The sequence below is a fragment of the Carassius gibelio genome, chromosome B18, assembly GCF_023724105.1.
Source record: "Carassius gibelio isolate Cgi1373 ecotype wild population from Czech Republic chromosome B18, carGib1.2-hapl.c, whole genome shotgun sequence".
In the NCBI taxonomy this organism is placed as follows: Eukaryota; Metazoa; Chordata; class Actinopteri; order Cypriniformes; family Cyprinidae; genus Carassius; species Carassius gibelio.
In genome coordinates this window covers 22,070,120-22,089,912 of record NC_068413.1, presented here as the reverse complement: position 1 = coordinate 22,089,912, position 19,793 = coordinate 22,070,120, and the positions used below count along the sequence as shown (strand labels likewise).

Genomic DNA, 19,793 nt, shown 5'->3' with positions numbered 1-19,793 from the left:
TGGAACTGAGAACCGGTGTAATGCATGCTGATTAACTTTTATCATTGTTTATAGTTATATGGAAAAGATAGTGGTTATCATTCAACACATTCTTTTTCATCAGTAGTGTTATTCGGGATTTTAATTTTGCGAACGGGAGGTCCTCTTTTTCTATATTATAAGCCCGGCTTCGGATACTTTCACTTTCGATTTTGCGATCTTGTTAGGTTTTACATAAAAATATAATTGTCTGCTTACATCTACACACCTTTCACATTTTAAGACAAAACAAAAAAAGGTGGATTCATTGTTATTTTTAATTAAAATGCACAAAAAAAATAAAACAGTAAGATTAAATGACAACTAGCTTACAAAACGTTTATTAACAAAAACAAATAAGACGAGGCATGGCATATGCCTACACATGCTGTATTAGGCTAATTAGCTTGCTGACTAATAAAATAATAATAATAAAAAAGAGCCTCCATAGAAAAACGTTAGGTAAAAAACAGAACAAAAAGATGTTCACCTTCTCTGGTTTAAGAAGTGGTCTTTTACTTTACTTTAGCATGAAAATCATCAATATTTGTATAATATTTACCACGTGCACCTTCGGGAGTACAAACCAGGCTCTACATTCAAGTTGTCCTTTGATGTTTCTCATATGTAACATAAATGGCAGCTTTTATTCATTGAATAATGCAGAGGTCGCGACCGTTCACAAAATTGAGCCAGTCACAGTCTGGAGACCTGCACTTAATAGGAGCCTAAATATAACCAAAACAGGTTATTATTATTTCTGAGCTTGAGCGCAGAATGCATATAGCCTATTATAGTATGGGTAACATATTATTATATCAATCAATTTAATGTAACGTGGAAATAGTTAAATAGAAAAATCTGTAGGGGAGGCGTATTTAGCACAAGGAAGTGCTCCATTTAAAAAAATAAAATAAATGCTATAATGACGAACGAAAAGTGGTAGGGACAATATCGACACTGGCGCAAAGTGGTGGGGACATGTCCTACCACCAAATTCCGCCTATGAGTGTGACTATACGCCATCCCTGCAGAAGAAGATCAACACCTGCTTCCACATCAATGCCTGTGTAGCCCCGCCCACTAATTCACTCATGTTGTGTAAACAATGAGAGAGGCAAACTCAAGTCTATGCCGAAACCAAACAATAGACTTTATTTGATAACCTCTATTTTTTAAGAAGTTCCAAACCACATCAGTAAGAACTTGGTACTTTGTTCACTTCATTTTACCACAGATTAATTTACAAACAAAGCACAATTCGACGCAGGATTTCCAGAGAAATTGAAACTAAAAGACGATGCTGTGTCGACTATATTGGATTTGACAGTAACGCCACACCGCACAAGTGTATTATTATGCGCTCACTATGATCTGTCTGTTATTACAGTTCATTTGATGAGTATTTATGCGTTTCTAACCTAAATCACAGCAGTGTCCTCTGAAGGATGAATGCTGTCAAACATGCACAGCTGCTAGCCAATCATAGCAGTGGGTGTTCACTAAGTCTACAATCCGCCACGCCTATTCAAACAGAACATTCTGATGAGGGGGTTAAAAATAAGAGTTCTAAACTATGATGATTTTTGATGTAAAAAAAAATATTTATAACATTGTAAGTGGACCTCAGAGAACAGTACAAAATAAATACATATATAAATAAAAAAGGCAGTTCATGACCCCTTTAAAGACAATAAAATAATAAAGACATTAAATAAAAAGATGTGCTTGTGATGTGTGTTAAAGAGTTCTACTTAAGTGGGTTAAAAAGTGTTTGGAAACATTAGGTTTGCACGAAAGTATACTCTTTTAAAGTAAATTATTTAGCATACTAGTACGAATTTGCTGCTGAACTCTACAACACACTGAGTCACTGTGAAATTACAAAAGTCAAACGCTGCTAAAGTTTGTTGCATCCCCAATGGTCTTTGTTGCTCATGTCACCTCAAATCTCTTATTGGAAATGAATGACTTTGAAGAGGGATGCAGAGTAAAAAACATGAAGTTGTAGCGGTGTTTAAACACTCCAAAGTAAAGGTTTTCTTTTCTCCCTCTTGGTTCAGTACTTACAGCATTGTGTACACAATAATTGTGCCTTATCTGTCTTTCTGTCATTCCTGTGGAATGTTCAAACTGAAAAGAACGATTCATCCTTAAAAAGTTGACATCGTTGCATAAAATTTAGCTATTATCCAACTCAGACTGCTAATGTTTGAAAAGATGACACAAAAAGCTGTTGCCTTTGGATAATAGCAGATAATTACAAGTGATGTTACAGTCAAGGTTCCCAAAATAAAGCTATTTAACTTCTGATAGCAATACAAAAAAAAAAAAAAAAAAAAAAACTGAATTATGAATCTTGTTTATCTGACAAATTACTAAAAAATCTGAGCTAGATAATTGGGTGATTTTCAAAAATCATGTCAGGAATGTGTCTAGATTATTTATATATATATTATTTACTATATATATATAGTATAACGATAGTATGTTCTTTATGTAAAATGTCTTTTTTTTATTAAATTTTGAGATAACCGTATGACTCATGAGAATCACGCAATTCAAAATGATGGTAAGTTTAACCTACTAATGACCTTCAGATTAATTTGCCATCAGATTTCAGCCAGTGACATTTAAAAAAGCAAAACAGACATTTAATTTGAGGCCCACTGGGCTCTTTTCACACATCCTTACAAACAGATGGGAGGAAAAGTCAACTCCCAGTGCTCGAGTCTGCATTCAGTGACACTGTTAGCAGTCATATGCTGAAAGCCAAAGGTTTTAAGAGAGATCTTATATTACAATAAATATAGGAGAATTTGACAGTCAGTGAACATTAAAACTTTACATTTCACATTGAACTTGATGTAAGTTCAATATGGCTCCAATACTAACCCATAAGGACTTATATACAGTGTATTCAATTATTTTGAAAGAAGTATCTTGTGATCTTGAGCTCTTATGCTTAAGGCTGCATTTATTAAATAAAACTATAGTAAAACAGAATTATTGTGATAATTGTGAGTATTGTTTTTTTTTCTTCATGGAACCATAGTACATTTTTATAGTACATTTCAAGACACCTTGATAAATAAAAAGAACAACATTTATTTCTCCTTGCTGAGTAGAACTATTAAACATAATAATAATAATAATAATAATAATTGATAATATGAAATGTTTCTTGAGAAACAAATTCATATTAGAATGATTTTTGATGACACTGAAGACTGCATAATGACCTCTATATATCACATACAATATAAAAATGATCGTCGAATTCAGTTAGGTGTCAGGCCCCACCATAGCACAGAAATTACATTTGTTAAAATTAAAAATTACTTGCTTCTAGCATCAGACCAAGGCTGCATGTTCAACACTATAGATCATGACATACTCATAAATCGATTACAAAACTATACAGGTATTCAAGGGCAGGCTCTAAGATAGTTTAGATCCTACCTGTCCAATCACTACCACTCTGTTTATTTAAATGGGGTGTCATCTCATTTATCACCAGTAAAATATGGGGTGTCACAAGGATCTGTCCTAGGCCCTCTGCTATTTTTAATATACATGTTGTCCCTTGGTAATATTATAACAAAATAGGGATTAGTTTCCACTGTTATGCTGATGATACTCAACTATATATCTCAACAAAATCAGATGAATCTTCTAAATTATCTAAGCTAACAGAGTGTATTAAAAATTTTAAAGATTGGATGACCAATAATTTTCTCCTATTAAATTCGGATAAGACAGAGATATTACTTACTGGTCTAAAAAACAATTCACAGAATCTCTTGGACTAAAATGTGCAACTAGACTGATGTACTGCTACTCCCTCAACACAAATCTGTGTGTTATATTAGACAGCAACTTGTCTTTTGAAAATCATATTTCCCATGTTACAAAAACTGCATTCTTCCATCTTAGAAGTTTTACCAAGCTACAAAACATGTTACCTGTTTCTGATGCAGAAAAGCTAGTTCATGCATTCATGACCTCTAGACTGGACTATTGTAATCCACTTCTAGGTGGTTGTCTTGCATCTTCAATAAACAAGCTACAGGTAGTCCAAAATGCAGCAGCTAGAGTCCTTACCAGCTAGATCAAGAAAATATGATCATATAACTTTAAAGGTTCTGCACTGGCTACCTATTAAGGTCTGTATCAGTTAAAAAATATAATTACTTACCTACTGTATAAGGTCCTTAATGGTTTAGCTCCTGCGTACCTAACTAGTCTTCTACAATGCTACAATAAATCACACTCCCTAAGGTCACAAAACTCTGGACTTTTGGTAGTACCCAGGATAGCACTAAAGTCCACTAAAGTCAGTAAAGCCATTTCGCATTTGGCTCCCAAACTCTAGAATAGCCTTCCTGCTAGCTTTCGGGGTTCAGACACACTCTCATTAAATCTAGATTGAAGACACATCGTTTTGGCCAGCAATTCAAATAATGCATCTCATAATCTTGAACTGCAGTTATATCTGATCAAATGCACATTATTATTCTTCTGCCTGGTTTAAACAAATTAATTTTACTTTGTTGGAACAACAGCTATGCTAATTGTGTCTCTATTTGTTTCTCTGTTTCTGACACAGGATTGACATCCCGTGGTAACTGGGATTTAAACAAGCTTCAGTCTGGATCCAGAACACCTGAGAAGTTTGATTGCATCATATAAACATTGCTGTTAATAGTGTTCATCATCTGTTTGATTATAACTTTAATAAATTTTTTTCCGTAAATTTCTGCCATATGTACATAAACTGACAGTCACCACTAATAAGCTACTACTAAATATTGCAGAAACTCAATTTTCAGTAAAGTTGTTTTGCAACGATTTGTATTGTTAAAAGAGCACTAAACTTGAATTGAATTGTTTATTAGATTGTTTGAATACAATCTGAACTGCTCGTAACTTGCATCACTTTAACACACACACACACACACACACACACACACACACACACTGTGACATTAATGTGTATGCAAGTGATTACCGGTTTTTACTGTTTGCCAGCCCAAAGAGACAGGGCTTCGTGCCTGTACGTTATAGGTGGTGATTGGACTGTGATTGTCAACTCCATGGCTCCATGACAACGTCGCCGTGGTATCCGTGATCTCCTCTACAATCACCACTCCAGGAGGTCCAGGAGGGCCTGGAAACAAACGCCACCACTGAGTCAAACTAAACTGAAGGATACATGTAACAGACTTTCACACACTTTATTTATTTATTTATTCATTCATTTTTTACTTATGATTATTTCTTCCAGTGATTCAATAATAACATCTGGACTTTTTTACCCTGATTATCCACTGATTGTGTGGACCATGTTTCTCAGTATTCAAAAGGATTTTATCACTATTATTATCTATAGGTGCATCAGTTAATGTACATTACTGATCAAAACTTTTAAATAATGTACCATAGTAAAATTTAAATTCTGACAGGATTGAAAATGAAGCTGTGAAGGACAGAAGTACGATGTGTTCAATGGATTGTACTGTTGTTTCACATTGTACAGATTGTTTAGCAGAAGAGAAAAAACATATTTCTGAGAAAGAAAACTATTGAAAGAAAACAATAACTGTTAATTTTGAAAACTGTCAAGGGCCTTACATAGCACATGTCATTATAAAGTCTTATAAAAAAAAAGTCTCACAGTGCTGCTAGCAGTGAAAAAGTGAAAAAAAAAATATATTAAGATATATTTGAAATACATTAATTTCAAGCCAAGTATACTACAAATACATTATATTATGTGCTTAAGAAAAATACACTGGAATTGCACTTTTGGTAAACTGAACTGATAAACTTAAAGTCTGCGAAATTGTAACAACTAATTTTGTACTTAATGCACTTTAATTGTGTGGAAGTAGTTCTGAACTTCAACTGAAGATCTACTGAAGTATATCAGATTGTGCTAAAGAGGAATTGGAAAGTGTACTTTAAATATCTTTCATTTAAAGACCAATATTATACAAAGATCATATAATCCTAATTAATACTTACATTGAAACACATTTAAGGCTTAATATTAAGAAATGTGCATTGTGCACACGTAGTGCTCCAGATAAAGTTTAATTATAACTATATACTGTAAGTTTCGAGTGATATGTCAGTAAATATGTAAATAGATTTGAACTATATTTAGTATGGCATAAATGTATTTTAAATATATATATATATATATATATATATATATATATATATATATATATATATATATATATATATATATATATAAATACCAGGGTTTTCATGCACATTTTTGCTAATTTCCAAAGATGCATTTTCTGCTCACTAAGAGTGCATCCATTTGATTACTGTAAATATTGATATTTAATCAAAACTAAAAACGGTGATACTGTGAAATCACAACAGGTTGGAAGAACTATTTTCTCTTTTAATGTATTTTAGTTCTGTAATGTCAAAGTTAAATTTATATATATATATATATATATATATATATATATATATATATATATATATATATATATATATATCAATCAAATAAATGCTGCCTTGGTGAGAGGCATCTTTCAAAAACATCTCCCGGAAAACCTATATAGTTCAACCAATTTAATGACGACTTGAAACTCCTGAAGTGTTCCCACTTTTGTGTCCCATATTCATCAGACGTTTAGCCAATATACAGACCGTAGGCGTGACGTTTGAGGCTGAGACTAATGACTGAGATATCAAGAAATGTTGTGTATGTGTATACATGTGGAATTAAATTCCACTCAATCTCTACAAAGACTTCCTTAAGCATGGAATGATGTCTGGATTTCACACTGATGAAAGAACCCGCTCTCTTTCCTCTTCTTGTCTATTATGTGTAGTCTGTCTCTTAGGCATGGTTGAATGGTGAAAGGTTTATCTGTCTTAAACTGTGTTTTTATGCACATTTCTCAGCCTTCCGAATCAACGACTGGCTGAAGAGGAAAGAGTTGTAACAGGGAGGCCCACAGCTGCTTTGTCTAATGAAAGTCAATATTCTGTGTAGTTTGAAAAGAGATGTGTTAAAAGGTTGGACTGAAAGGTGCCTTTCCAATTGAGGATATTAATATGCACGGTGCATTCACCATGGCAGCAGCAGAAGGGGTTTCTGTTTTACGTTTGGATGGAGACTACACTAGGATTTTCTTGTCTAAAAGGAAGCAGTGCACATATGGAAGCGGTTCGGCCAACATTATAAACACAAGTGGCTGAAGGTCAGCTAGTGCAGACAATACATTTCTTTGTATGCCAAGGACTTTTGAGGCACAGATATGTTTATGACTGGAAGTGAGGTTTTGTAGAAGAATAACACCTAGTAGACATTGATGAAACTGTTGTTAATTAACAAGCTGTTCATTAATTAAAATGCTGTAACTTCTTATAGGAGGAAATTACTTGTGATTATAAAGTGCAGAAACTCTTTGTTAAATATAAAACAACATTTACAATTAGTTAGCAACCATAAGGTGATCCGGCTCCAAGAAAACAGTATATTTAGTTACGAATATTTATAGTTAATCATTTGTTAACATTAATATGCAGCAAGAAATAAAAGTATTTTTTAAAGTAGTGGTTGTCAACCTTCCTGTTTCAAAGGCCTTGTTCTCAAACTTTTTTAATTAACAGAAGCTAGGATTGTTGATATTTAATGAATTATTTTTCTGTAATATTTTATATTATGATATTCTATTCTATTATAAGATTTTGATTCCGAATAATTTTCAATGAAAATAGTTATTGAGGGCAAAAATATATGTTACTTCAGTTAACATCTTTATTCTTTGTGATTTAGCGTTTTAATTAAGTGACCCCCTTGGACGTTTTCTAGGCCCCTCTGGTTGAAAACCAATTTTAGAGTCACATAAAGTTATTACACTTTAATGAATTACCATAAAAAACATTTAATTTTTTTTTTTTTTTTTTTACAGATTTGAACTATCGAGAAATGACTGAACTGTATAAAGTCAATGTGTAATATTTACACAACCTTTGTAATATCATTGGAAAAGAAAATATTTCTGAACTAGATAATGTTGAGATTAAACATTCAGAAAGCAAACACGTTTCTTTTGAATAATGCAGAGAAATAAATCATGAATCAATAAAACCAGGGGAAATTTATACAGAAAGTCAACAGGGTCAAATTTGATTTCATGTTATTTGTAAACGGCTGTAATCACAGTTTTTCGTTATGAACTGCAACTTACCAAAAGCTTGTTTTTGGCCCACTCACCTCTAACCAGCAGCTCAGCCTCTGCAAGCACACTGTCTGCACTCGTCTGAGCACGACAGCCATATTTCCCAGCATGCTTCAGGAGGATGCTCCTGATCATCAGGTCTGCTGTGGAGGACTGCTAAATGGGGAGAAAATAGAGAATGCACAAAGAAAAACAGAGAAGTGAGGGCAAAAGAGAAATGGAGCTATGTGCGGTGCTTGACACTTGAGCAATGGGCTGCTAGCTGCTGTAGCCTCTATTGGCTTGTGTGGATTAAGAGATTCCTGTTCAGTTTAAGAGCACGCGCACCATTACTTTCCTCAATCTGCTCCTCTCTGGAAATGAGAAACGCCCCAGGCGAGACTGCAAATAATTCAAGGTCTACAGGCAGCTCTTTAGTACAGGGGCTGATTAAAATTACAGCACATGAATCAGACAGCTGGGTGCTGCACCACTATCTGCCATGCACTGTCTCAACAAATATGTGCTACCTGTGAGGAATATTCTACTTTAAAAAAATACATAAATATATCAAAGAAAGAAGTAAATTATAGTTCTTCTTTTTCTATTACAAAAACAATAGTTCTTCAGTACTTCTCAGTATAAAAAAAAATATTTGTGCCATTAAGTTCTTTATGCAATATAATCTGACAAATCCAAAAACTCTCTCTTTTCAACTTTTCCATGAAAAAAAAGCACTATTAATATTTTAGTAAATTCTTCCTACTCTTGAGTGTGTTTGCTGAGCAGACATTTTCTGGGGTACAAGAAAATGTGTGTTGTACCACACGATGTGCAGACATCGTGTGGTACAAGTGACTCATAAAGTATTCATTAGCACTGAAAAACTAACAACTACATGAGAACATGTAAAAATAAAGTAATCAATTTTACATGGCTAATGCAAACAGAAACGCTGATGCCCCTCGAGGGTGGAATGAACTCTAGTCAAGTGCCTAATTTGTAAGCATCTGACTACTGATACACTTACCAACTTATTAATATAAAATATGAAATATCATCTGTACTAGTTCATTCTTAGAAACGTTTTGGTACTTCTTACATCAGTGTGGGTTGTGTGTCATTCAGAACTGAACAGAATTGAGTTTATTTCCAGTATAATACCTGATTTTGAATCCAATTTGAAATGAGGTACTTCGAAAGACAACAAAATGTACAAATTACAATGTAAATGATTTTTTTTTAATCTAATTTGCATGTTGATGTGGATGAAAGCATTGGCTAATTTATGGCAAAAAGGATCAATAAACACCAGCTTTAATCAGCTCATTTTACATGAATTACTTTCAAAACAACCCAAAACCCAATTAGCTGCTGTGCCAATTAGCAATTAAACACATTGTGGGCTAATCGAACATAACATCTAAACCCTGGCTAACGCTGCACTTGAATGTGTAACAGTGACGAACGAACCAAATGTTGTTGTCAGCCGGAGGGAAGACATCAGTATGAGTATAATCTGATAGTAAGAGGACACAAGATGGTTTGAACTTAATTGTGTCAGTCGTAGCTGGTGCTGAGGAGTGAGCCATCCCTATTAGGAGTTACATGAATGCATGCATGAGATGAGAAAAAATTCATGTTGGAGTAGTGAACAAGCAGTTTATGTTATTTTCAAAGCCAGCCAATCAAATTGGAGCTTGCCATTTAAAGGAAGATCTTTTTTCGTGTGTACGATATTCAAAAAGCCAGTGACTAACATAGTGCTGAATGCTCTTAAGGTATGGGCCATGATGGTTGACTAGTTGTCCAGTACTTGACTAGTCTATTTAGCCCCTTTCACACTGCACGTCGGACCCGCAATATTCCCGTAACATTGCCTGGTCGCCTTCTGTGTGAAAGCAACCACGTCCCGGAATTGATTACCGAATTGAACCCGGGACCTAGTAACATTGCGGTAATCGATCCGGAACGAGCGCTGTGTGAACAAAAGCCAGATCTAATTCCGTATCGAAGTGATGACGCGCGTTATCGCGCGACTCTTTTACCGGCTGTTTTGAAGGAAGATCAACATTCGCGCCCAAAACATATGTGCAAACTGTAATGAAGCAGAGATCAGTTAGTTCCTCTCGCGCTGATGCCGAGATCGTTTGCTTGCTTCAGTTAAAGTATATAACGTGCCAAGCGTTGTCGACTCGTACATTACACATCACGCTCTGATTTCATGTGTCGTTACGGGATCTTCAAGGGTTGTGTGTGAAAGCACGCACATATACCGGGTCATCACTGGCAGTGTGAAAGTGCCAAATCTAGCGACCAGGGAACAATTACAGGAACACTTTACCCCTGTATTTGCCGGAATGGCAGTGTGAAAGGGGCTTTAGTGAGCTAGACAACCCACTGATCGTTGATTGAAAATATGTAGTTTGCTAATGCAGTAAGACCTATAAAGTGACATAATTTTTAGGAATATTTTAATACAGCGAAATGTTATGGTCAAATGTTTGAAACAATTAACCATTTCATTTCAGATGTAATATATTTTTCAATTTTACTGTTCAAATGCAGCCTTGTGAAATCACATCAGTGGGCAGTTTTGTGGTGGCAGAATGCCTGCTGATGTGTTCTAATCAGAGAGTGTTGTCAATGCTGCAGGAAGGGCGGAGGGTGTGTGGAGCTGCTGCTCCTCTGAGACTCTGATAAACATGATGGTGTGATTCACAGCGGGTCTTTCATCATGATGACATACGGTCCTGGCTGACCTTTCACTGGATTGATTCTCACTCCAGTTAAAGCAGGATTCGGTGCAATGTGGCATCCCTAAAATAAGTAACTGTGACTCCATCTGTTCAGGAGCAACAGATTGAAGATGGAGTTATGATACTGTTTTCAAATAACCATGAAAGCAGTAAAACTAAAAAAAACTAAAAAAACTAAAATAAAAAAAACTAAAAAAGATAAACAATGATCATATAACAATTATATTTTTTTGATGTACCAAACAGGTAGGTAGAGACTTTGGGGGGGGGGGGGGGGGGGGTCTCACTTTCACATATGATTTCCTCCAACATTATTTTGTATGACAGCAGTGGCTACAAGTAACTACTGTACACAGTTACTGGTACTGGATAATTTATGATATTGTCATATGTATAGTACTGACATAATTCCAGTGTTTTTAAAATATATTTCCTTACTGTTATTGTCAATACCTGTATGCTGCGACAACCCTTCAGCCAATAATAATAATAATAAAAGTCAGTTAAAACAGATATACCAAACAATATAGTGGTTTTATATAATACATAAATAAATAAAGAGAGAGCGAAAGAGTAGACAGTAGTGTTTGAAAAAAAAGTGTTATTATTTGCTGCTAACAATGACCAAATCAAGTTGATGCAAATAGTTTACAAAATGTTTATACTGAGTGATACTGAAAGGAAATGTGTGCAAATTATGTAAAAAGAGTTTACTGTTTCAGTTGAAAATAAATAAATAAAATTACCTACATCCAATATCATCAAAATGAAGCATGTGACAATAATTGAAATGCTATTACTGACCGTTACTACATACGTTTGAACAAAATTACAAAAAAAGCACCTATACTGTTGTATACCTATAAACAAAATTCACTGCAGTTCATAGGTAAAATTATCACTAGTGGCCACCAGTGTTTGGAATAACGGCGTTTAAAAGAACGGCGTTAGGTAACAACGTTTTTTTTTCAGTGACGGGGTAATCTAACTAATTACTTTTCCCATCTTACGTTTTTTTTTTTTTTTTTTTACAGTAACGCAAATAGTTACTTTCCCTGGTAACTAGTTACTTTTATTATAGAGTAATTCAGTTACTAAATCAGTTACTTTTTGGAACAAGTAGTGAGTAACTATAACTAATTACTTTTTTAAAGTAACGTTCCCAACACTGATGGCCACAAATTATGATTGTGGGGCAAACTGACAAAGGTTTATTTTTGCATGGTTCCTCTAACAATACTGTGCTCTCACTTATAGTATAGTGCATTTATAAACCAGTGTATCTGGATGGTTTTTCTGATGTAGTAAACTTGCTTGGTAACTCACCTGGTATAGCATTGCACTTGTTTAAAAAAAAAGTCCAGTGCAACACACATTATGATAGAAGAGGCCAAAGACTTAAGAAGCAGATATAAGTTAATAATTGAAACAAAGTTTACTGTTTGAATGTAAAAAAAATAGCTATTTTTAATATCTGCCAAGTCAGGTTGATGAATACTAATACTGACTGATATCGACATACTGTACCACAGATAAATCATTTATCACCGATATATTGCATATTCTTTAAAAATATCATAGTTCAAGTGACATTACTATCCAAAAACATCAAATAATACCAAGCAGATGATGACCACCAGACCGATGCACTGTTCATCATCTACAATATATGTCACCTACAGCAACAGCACAAGTACACAGAAGCACATCTGTGGTGAAGCTGCTTACTGTTTGGATGTACTCAAAGTGACCGCCCTCCCGCTGGGTGTTGAGCGGTTGATTGTTGAGCAGCCAGAGGAAGGACACATCCAGAGAGGGGTCATGAGTGACTTTACAGCTGAGCACCACACTCTCTCCCACTGTCACCTCCACCCGGATGGGGCTCAACTCCACCCGCATGGGCTCTGAAACATGAACATCACTCCAGAATCAGCACACAAGGACCATATCTGCAGCCATGTCAGAATCTCTGGATACAGTTAGTATTAGGAAAACAAATTAAATATTAACTACAGTAAAATTCATAATTGTCAGTTCGTAATTTTGAGGGAAAAAAGGGAACATCATTTCTAAGTTTATCGTCTAATATATCAGATCTTGACAAACATAAAATATGCTGGTCAGCTCACTTAATTGTCTCTACATAAATTGCTGTATTAAATTATAATGTATTATTTATTAAAACATATTATTTGCCATCTGACGTCTGTGTGCAGTATCATTTACTAATATTTTTAGTAATTAAAACCATGAGTTGTATCTGTTATTTTACTCACCTGAGCAATAAACATTTTAATTATTTTTATTAGCTAACTTTAACAAAGATTTATAAATGCATTTCTGATTGTTAGTACATTTTAGTTCATGCATAAACTAACCCTAATTAATGGGACCTTATTATGAGACCTCTAAAAATAAAAGTTTCTCTGCCTCTGAAGTTTTCATTTCTACTGATGCAACTAACAGCAATACTCACCAACAATTTCATCATCTAACATCCAAAATCCAGTCCAATTCTACACTATTTTTTCCCCCTACAGTTTCACTTGGAAATATTTGACATTACATAAGATTATTGCATTTAGCTGAGCAGTACATACTATATTTTTAATCATATATAAAACATGCATTATATCTGACTAGTATATTACATTTCTGGACCTTTTTATCCCTCAATATTTTGCAGAGATTTCACTAATGTGACCATACATTATTACTCCGACATCGTTTTCTGGCATTAAGATGCATTTTCATAAAAAAAAAAAAAAAAAAATCACAAAGAGGGACATTGAATATAGATGTGAATAGGGTATAAAACATTTAGAACTTTCCTCTTTCGATTGCATTCAGAGTAGAAAACTAATTTGACTAGGATAACATTAGTAGTGTAAAGGCTCAAATGGTTGAATGTGTTCAAATAGCCTCAAAAGGCCACCTACTCTCTGCCCACTGACCTAATATGTGAGCATTTTGGGAAGTGTGTTTTGAGGAAGCGCACAAAAACAATCAATTCCAACATTAATATATTGTGCCAAAATGCATATTAATACAAGATGCAAACAGCACCTCAGACTCTACATTACAGTGTATAATGAAATAGGGATTTTGCATGTAACATGTATTTTGTATCTTAAGGGTTCCTTTCAACAGATACTCACATACGTTAACAGTGATAAAACCAAGCCAATCCGACCCATGCCTCCTGGTTATTATCTGTTTTCTTGGTTAAGAACAACCTCCTCAACAATAGCGGTCCTAGGAGACACTAGATGATCTTGTGAGTAGATTCTTGCGCAGGCAAAACAAACATCTTCACGCCTGATAAGCTGCAATGAACTCTTCTTCCATCTGGCTCAGTCAGGCGGCGCTCTATTAGCTCTAGTGTGGTTAACCACGGGATGGGACTGATGGGATGGGGGCTGGAGGTTGATAAGGGTCTCTTACCTTTCACAAGAAGCACGGTCGTCAACTCCGCTGAACCGAACTGGTTTTCTGCACGGCACGCGTAGCTTCCCTCATCCGAGCGGCTGGAGTTAATGATGCGGAGGGTGTTATTCCGAAGCAACATGATCCTGTTAAAAATGGAGGATGTAATTCATCTGCCACAGAAAAAAACATTTCTTCACTTCTTCAGAAGGTGGAATAAACAAATTAGACAAAAATAACAACAATCAATAAAAAAACTAATTAGCATGTGTCTGTAATAAGGAAATATAACATTTATGTCTAAATAACTAATGAAATATACCACGGTATCACCACATTTTAACACCTTGGTAGTAAATATGGCGACCAATCAGTACTATGTTGTGCAATATATTCCTGGTAAAAAAATAATAATAAAAGATATTTAATTATTATTTGATTAAAATTTTAAAAGTTAAAAAAATGTTGTTTTTGGGTCCCACGTTATATTAGATGGCCTTTACTATTTATATTAATAATTTGATACAATGCACTTATTGTCAGCATACATGTTTTTACATTGTTCTTGCATGTAATTCCATCGGTAATTAATTACTGTAATTACATTTATAATTACACTAGTGCATAGTAGTTAAGGCCACCTAATATAAAGTGGGACCCATTTTTGTCTTTTAGTGTTCTGAGTTCTGAGTAATTGTAAATATGTCATAAGAACAAACACAAACATGAAAATACTGTTGTAGATTTTTTTTAAACAAATATTAAAAAGATTCAGGTTTTTGAAAAGCATACAAGATCTCAGAACTAGATTTCAGAAAGAATCGCAGAATCATCGTCGTACTTGCACTCTGTGAGCAAGTCTTGTCCTTCATTGTTATTTTAACATCTAGATTTAAAGATAATGTAGTCAATAGAGTCATTTAAAATGTTAATTGGCTGATAATATCTTAGTACATTGATGGCTATCAAAAGACAATAGCCAATTAACTGTTCAAAGCAATGAAAGGGCTGTTAATTATAACCATAAGAAGATGTAAAAGTAAAGATAATATCCATTTATATAATTTAGCTTATGCTTAAATTAAAAGTGGGTCTTAAAGTGAAATAGATGGTGTTGGTAAGGACAGAATGCTCTGATGATTAATATGCTCACCCAAATACGGCACATCAAATGGCCTTAATCGGAATACTGTTAATTTGAGTGGAAGTCAAGATGAGATATACTCCTAATGACATTTCATTCTTCCTGAAACCAAGAGAGAGAGCAGGAAGGCAAATTGAATTTAACAGAGATAACTAGAGTCTCGCTTTTATCTTATCGTTCGCTCTCACTCACTGTTCAGAGAGCAGTTTCAGAGAGCACCTCTGTGCTGCCCTCATATACTGAATTAACTTCAGACAAAGACAGAAGTCATTTCTTGTCTGAGGTCCAGGAAAATACAATGGAGAGATTTGAAAAAAAAAAAAAAAACTGTCTCGCTCTAAAAAGACCTCCTGAGAACTCGAGTATATGAGGAACAAGCTCTCGGTTTTATTATAGCACAAAGTGTCTTGAGTGTCACAAAGTGGATGCACTAAAAAGTTGTTAAAAAGTTGTCACCTCTTTAAGTAGATGAAAAAGTCACTGCATTCACACTGCATATGCAGACTCATTTTTGGTCCAGTCTAGTCAAGATTGGGTCTCAGTTCACTTTCAGTTCTCAATTCATTTGGAGCATTCAAATTGGATACTTGCTTAGCAACTTAAAATAACTTTGCAAAGACAACAAAAACCAACAAAATTACTTTTTCAAATATTGAAATAATGGAAAATACACAGGTTCTTCTCAATAAATTAGAATGTCGAGGAAAAGTTCATTTATTTCAATTATTCAATTCAAATGGAAACTCATGTATTAGATAAATTCAATGCACACAGATTGAAGTAGACTTCTAGTTGAAGAGAAGAAGAAATGGACTGTCGCCATTAGTCCAAAGTCTTTTTTTTTTTCAGATGAGAGCAAGTTTTGTATTTCATTTGGAAACCAAGGTCCTAGAGTCTGGAGGAAGGGTGGAGAAGCTCATAGCCCAAGTTGCTTGAGTCCAATGTTACGTTTCCACAGTCTGTGATGATTTGGGATTCAATGTCATCTGTTGGTGTTGGTCCATTGTGTTTTTTGAAAACCAAAGTCACTACACCCGTTTACCAAGAAATCCTGTAGCACTTCATGCTTCCTTCTGCTGACCAGCTTTTTAAAGATGCTGATTTCATTTTCCAGCAGGATTTGCCACCTGCCCACACTGCCAAAAGCATCAAAAGTTGGTTAAATTATCATGGTGTTGGTGTGCTTGACTGGCCAGCAAACTCACAAGACCTGAACCCCAGAGAGAATCTGTGGGCTTTTGTCAGGAGGAAAATGAGAAACAAGACCAGAACATGCAGATGAGCTGAAGGCCACTGTCAAAGAAACCTGGGCTTCCACACCACCTCAGCAGTGCCACAAACTGCTTACCTCCATGCCATGCTGAATTGAGGCAGTAATTAAAGCAAAAGGAGCCCCTACCAGGTATTGAGTATATGTACAGTAAATTAACATACTTTCCAGAAGGCCAACAATTCACTAAATGTTTGTTTTAATTGGTTTTATGAAGTATTTTAATTTGTTGAGAGTGAATTAGTGTTTTTTTTTAAATGTGAGCCAAAATCATCACAATTAAAAGAACCAAAGACTTAAACTACTTCAGTCTGTGTGCACTGAATTTATTTAATACATGAGTTTCACAATTTGAGTAGAATTACTAAAATAAATGAACTTTTCCACGACATTTTAATTTATTGAGAAGCACCTGTAATAATAACTAATTCAATATATTAATGAAAAGGAAAAAAATAGCATACCAATTCAGATGTAGATGTATCTCCCAGTATTTTTCCCCCCTGCTTTGATTAGCAGAGGCGTGACAATGAATATTTACATAGCAATCATTTTATTAAAATTCAATTTCTGCCTAAAACTATCCGTCTTGAGGAAAGGGACCCGTCAGTCTAATTTCTTCCCAATTAATATGTCTCATAATGTTTGGCTTTCATATTTACAGCATTAAGCACTATGATCCAGCAGACACTGATGAGAATTGGCAGGCAGAAACTCGTAGAGGTGTGACAAAGTGTAACCCATACGTGCAAAATTCATAAGCAGAAATCAACTAAGAGACGTTCCTTCAAGTAGAAGAAAGCGAGAACCCACATTCGACAAGGACACAGAGCCAAAAGGACGAGTAGCGGAGACTGGTGGGTATAAGCAGTATGCAAATGAGCCTTCGTGACGAAGGTAGTAAAAATGAAACGTCCCCTTAGAGCCACCTAAAATATATTTTAGGCCACTTGATGCAAAGAACTTGCACTACTCCAGAGAAACATCTTTGAAAAACACAGTGAGTGAGAAACATTAAGACGCTATACAGGAACGGCTGAATAAATACCACAGAACATAATCACAAGCTTGTTTACAATGGACCGATTTTCCATTTCCCTGACTAGGGCTTCTTTGGCGATGTTAGTGAAGGATTGACCGCGGGGTTTTGAGAGTGGCTGCCTATACTTTCGAACTAATGGGATTAATACATTTCATTTGGAATACAAAACCCTTGAACATTAGCGGAAATCCATGTTAATTACGAACCTTCATTAACTCCACACAGCTGTCAATGGCAGATAAACGCAGGGCAGCTTCGATCCCACCCCTGCTCCTCTCACGATTGAGCTTCGCTTCATCTAGAGACGTCTTCCTTGGATACAGCTAATGTCAGAAAATCCTTTCACTAAAGTCACCCGTGTCCAGTCAAATACGTCTGTAAAATTCATTTCAACGATCATCTGACTGAAAATCCATTTTAACTACTCAGTTGAAGTGGGGAAAGAGCAGCTCCTTTATCATCCGACAATGTGGTGTGCCGTTAGAGTAATTGAAACAAGCGATGCGATTCTCTCTTGGATCTTCTATGTTAAACTGTAGCTCATGCACCATTTCATTACATACTAGCTTTTCATAGCGTTGGTAGCGCTGATCTGATTATTTTAAATCTGATTACTTTGGAGCTTCCTAAGGCGCGCATCACTACTGTATATTCTTAAGGTTTGGGATTTGATAAGACTCTGTACTTCAGCGAATAACTCATCCGGCACTGATTGTGCCAAAGACATGAATGATGCTTCAAACCATGCAGCTTGTTGAGCGAAGGTGTTGTTATTACTTTTATAAGCGGCCTGACTTATTTCAATCTGATGGATGATAAAAAAAAAAAAAAAAAATCTCCTACACTCACATTGAAAGAGGACTCAAGCACTAGAACTTAAGATTTTAGGGAGGACTTTTTTGACTTTGGCCTGAAAGCATCCATCAGGCCAGTGAAATATAGCTGACATTAAAAATATGAGGAAGATGATGAGAGCCCAGGTGCAGTTTTAATAGTGATAATCCGCCAAACATAAACTGTGAATTAAACCCAATACAAGAAGAAAAACATAATCATGAATTATTATTTTTTTTTTTTAAATTTATTTGACCAATATTACTTTTAATCCATTTAATCTGTAATAATTTATCATACACTTCGTGAACGTCACTACAGGAAGCAGACAATGTCTGACTTGGCACACCTATCTGGTATCACTCAAAAAATTATGGCTCTTTAAAGGTTCACACATATTTAGAAACCTTTTAATGCCTTTGTTTTAGAGTTTAGGGTTATTTATTCCAAAATTAATCTGTAACTGTCAGAAAAAATATTTAAACTATCTGGAGCTCAGCTATCCAACTACATGGAATGCCATACTGTGTGTTGTTATTTTTTTTTTTTTTTTTTTAACACAGCATCTAAGTGCGACCAGCTCTGTTCAGCTGAGGACATTTCTTTCTTCTTTTCCACTAAGCAACTGTGTGACAGAGATATTGAATTATTTATGATCCATATTGTTAGAGTTTTCAATTATTACTTGGGCTTATGAATAAACATGCCCAGTCATGAAAACATTAAAGCTACCCTATGACTTATCACTTTTTCCTTTTATCATTGTGAACGGCTCACACACTGTTTATTCACAAAAGCAATGTTTGGCCTTCATAAACATAACAGCTTTCATTTAAACAAATGGAAAAGATACACTGCGACCCAGACAGATGCTGTCTGACCCCACCACCTCATCATCTGAGGAGAAAAACTGTGCCTCGATTGCACTTACATACAAACATGATGGACGTGACACATCATAGAGGAAGTTATTTCACTTGAACTTAGCCTTCACTGCATCAATTTATATTTTATTGCATTTTTCCTTTTTTTTTTCTTTTTTTCTTTGTTATAAGTAGGGATATGCCGATATCACATTTTCATGTTGCGATTAATTGCTAATGCT

The 19,793-nt window shown here is 35.0% G+C and overlaps 1 protein-coding gene across 2 annotated transcripts in view; it reads right to left on the bottom strand.

The window, feature by feature from the left end:
- The window catches only part of LOC127977144 (contactin-5), a 288,917-nt gene that overhangs the window by 29,892 nt on the left and 239,232 nt on the right, over window positions 1–19,793 (bottom strand). The window contains exons 13-16 of one of the 2 annotated variants that reach the window (XM_052581846.1): window positions 14,417–14,544; window positions 12,701–12,876; window positions 8,270–8,390; window positions 5,030–5,188 (exon numbers count right to left, since the gene is read on the bottom strand). In XM_052581846.1, the coding sequence (XP_052437806.1) occupies window positions 5,030–5,188; window positions 8,270–8,390; window positions 12,701–12,876; window positions 14,417–14,544 (584 nt within the window). The remainder of the gene's footprint in view (window positions 1–5,029; window positions 5,189–8,269; window positions 8,391–12,700; window positions 12,877–14,416; window positions 14,545–19,793) is intronic. The other variant, XM_052581848.1, reaches the window with a different exon arrangement.